Source organism: Propithecus coquereli, unplaced genomic scaffold, assembly GCF_000956105.1.
Source record: "Propithecus coquereli isolate 6110/MARCELLA unplaced genomic scaffold, Pcoq_1.0 Scaffold59, whole genome shotgun sequence".
Lineage (NCBI taxonomy): Eukaryota > Metazoa > Chordata > Mammalia > Primates > Indriidae > Propithecus > Propithecus coquereli.
The window spans coordinates 6,138,117-6,140,992 of NW_012151840.1; the positions used below are offsets into that span (position 1 = coordinate 6,138,117).

General features: G+C 45.4%; 1 protein-coding gene across 2 annotated transcripts in view; it reads right to left on the reverse strand.

Moving 5' to 3' along the window:
- Nucleotides 1-2,876, reverse strand: part of PSMD4 (proteasome (prosome, macropain) 26S subunit, non-ATPase, 4) — a 13,812-nt gene that overhangs the window by 6,558 nt on the left and 4,378 nt on the right. For both annotated transcript variants that reach the window (XM_012658771.1, XM_012658769.1), the window contains exons 2-4: nt 1,606-1,746; nt 781-895; nt 329-415 (exon numbers count right to left, since the gene is read on the reverse strand). In XM_012658771.1, coding sequence (XP_012514225.1) covers nt 329-415; nt 781-895; nt 1,606-1,746 — 343 coding nt within the window. The remainder of the gene's footprint in view (nt 1-328; nt 416-780; nt 896-1,605; nt 1,747-2,876) is intronic.

Below are 2,876 nucleotides of genomic sequence, written 5' to 3' on the forward strand. Positions count from 1 at the left end.
ACATGCCTGTAGTCCCAGCTACCCGGGAGGCTGAGGCAGGAGGATCGGATCGCTTGAGCCCAGGAGTTTGAGGTTGCTGTGAGCTAGCCTGATGCCATGGCACTCTAGCCCAGGCAAGAGAGTGAGGCTCTGTCTCAAAAAACAAAAACAAAAACATACAGAAATCTACTGACCTCCCCAAGACTCCCCAGCAGAAACACTGAATTCTGCATATCCACTTTTCCTCCAAGTGAAGAACCCAATGCCTCTGCCAGATTCTCCTAAGGGCTAAAAGATCTCATTCCCAAACATGGGCCGCCCGCATTCCCCAGCTGTCTGTTGGACTCACATCCTTCTCATTGTCCTCCACCGGGCTTCCCACGAAGGCAATGATGCGCATCTTGTGATTCTTGCCCTGTCGGTGCTTCAGAGCCAGCTTGCAAAGGATGAGAAGTTCTCACTGTCAACCAGCTCTTTCCTCTGTCACCATTCTCGTTTCTTATAGTTTCTGTGTACCTCGTGTCTACCGTCACACAAGACTGAACACCCCCCTTCTTGCTGTTTCTCTTTGTGGATAAAGAATGGGGCTTAATTCTCAGTTCTAGGGATTTTTCCTTTCACAGTCCTCAACAGTTGTAGGATTCATCCCCCTACATCCTCTCTGTTCTAAGTTAGCTTTCCCTAGGTCCTCTATCTTTTCCTGCTCTGGTTCTAGCTCAAGATTCCAGGGCAGAAATAATTACGTTGGAGACAGAACCTCAGAGCAGGAAGGAACGATCAAGGGCACCCAGTAGGACTCACATGGGCCACACGGATGCCAGTACAAAAGGTGATCTTGCCCTTGGGTTGGACAGTGTGGAGCTTGGACAGGATGCGGCCGGTGTCAGGGGTGAGTGTGGTCAGCACTTCACAGTCACTGGCATGTGGGAAAAGCATTTCAGTGAGTTCAGGTCAGCACAAGTACCTCCCAACTGTGCCTGACTCACCTGTTCTTTAGAGACCCGGATAATAACCAATTTCTATTCTTCTTAATCGAACGTCTAGTGTTTAGTAGATACCAAGCACAGAAATGGTAAGTGATTGGTTTTGTAAGAACTTGCCCTCTACCTCCCAGTATTTTCCCCTAACTTCTCTCATCTTCCCTGCTCTCGGCCCTGAGAATCCTCCATAACCGGATGCTACTTTGTATCTCCTCCACCCTTTCCATTTCCAGACCTATTTCCCAGCAAACAGCATGTACACTGGAGTGGGAGGTCACTCATTTGAAGATTATCAGGTCTTAAAACAAATCACTTCTGGGGTAACAGGATACGTGATACATGCCCAGGGGCTCTGATCCAAAATTACTTTCGTTGACTTTAAAAATACACTGAAAAATTTCACCCCAGGAGATTTAGCTTCATAACCCTATTAAATTCAGGTTAATATTAAAAACAAGTTATAATATTATGTACATTTACACTGACTAGTGAAGAATGTAGTCTAGGAAGGTAAGGGGCAAAAGCAACCTCATGGAATCTACAGAAGGGTAGCATGTAACGTGTGGCATGCAACAGGTACCAGCAGGTCACATGAGGAAAATCAACCACCCCCCTACCAAGGCCCCTCCTCCTCTGTCCCCCATACTTGGCCAGTGTGATGAGGCCCACGTTGTTCTCAGGGTTGCTGCGAGTCTTTGAGTGACATACTATGTTGACAGCATCCTGTTGAGCCTGCAGCCGGGTGGGTAAGAAGTCCCCATTCCGCATATACTCACTGTTATCCACACTGTCAGATTAGGGTTGAAGAAGGAAAGAGAAGAAATGTTGGAGAATCTCTCTGAAACCTTCTCCCCGGTGCCAGGGACCCCCTTCAACACCACTCATGTGAGGTATACCATGGTGTACAAAAGCAGCTCTCAGTCTTTGAGGAACACAGAATCACCTGACACTTGTCTTTTTAAATATACAGATGACTGATTCTTAGCCAGACTTATTGACTCAAAATGACCAGAGTAGGAAAATTTTTAAAAATCTCCATGAGCAACTCTGATAAGCATCAAAAGTGGTAATCTACTGATGTACAAAGCATATAAAAATGTACCTTTTTATAAGCCACATTTAAGTGTTATTAAGCGTTGTCATGGATAAATATTCTAAGTCTGCCATTAAATGTGAGTAGTCCAAATACAGGAAACAAAGAAGATAATTTAAAAATATTTATAAACTGGGCATGATGATTCATGTCTGTAATCCCAGTACTCTGGGAGGCTGAGGCAATAGGAGTTCAAGACCAGCCTGGGCAACATAGAAAGACATCTCTACAAAAAAATTTAAAAAATTAGCCAGGCATGGAGGTGCACACCTATAGTCCTAGCTATTCAGGAGGCTGAGGCATGAGGATCCCTTGAGCCCAAGAGTTTAAGGTTGCAGTGAGCTATGATGATGCCACTGCATTCCAGCCTGGGTGACAGAATGAGACTCTGTCTCAAAAAACAACAATAATAATAAATTTATAAAATAACACACACTTAGCAGCACTAAGTGTAGGAAAGCACAATGCAATCATCTGATTCAATGCTTAACAGCTTTGGCAGCTGGATTGAACTGCAAAAATGAGGTTTCATGGATTTCAGGTCTCACCTCTTCTATCTTTCAACTTTTCACAATCAAACAGTATCCAGGCCAGGCGCAGTGGCTCATGCCTGTAATCCTAGCACTCTGGGAGGCCAAGGCAGGACCGCTTGAGGTCAGGAGTTCGAGTTCAAGACCAGCCTCAGCAAGAGTGAGACCCTGTCTCTACTAAAATAGAAAAAAAATCAGCCGGATCTAGTGATGCAGGCCTGTAGTCCCAGCTACTCAGGAGGCTGAGGCAGGAGGATCGCTTGAGCCCAGGAGTTTGAGGTTGTTGTGAGCTAG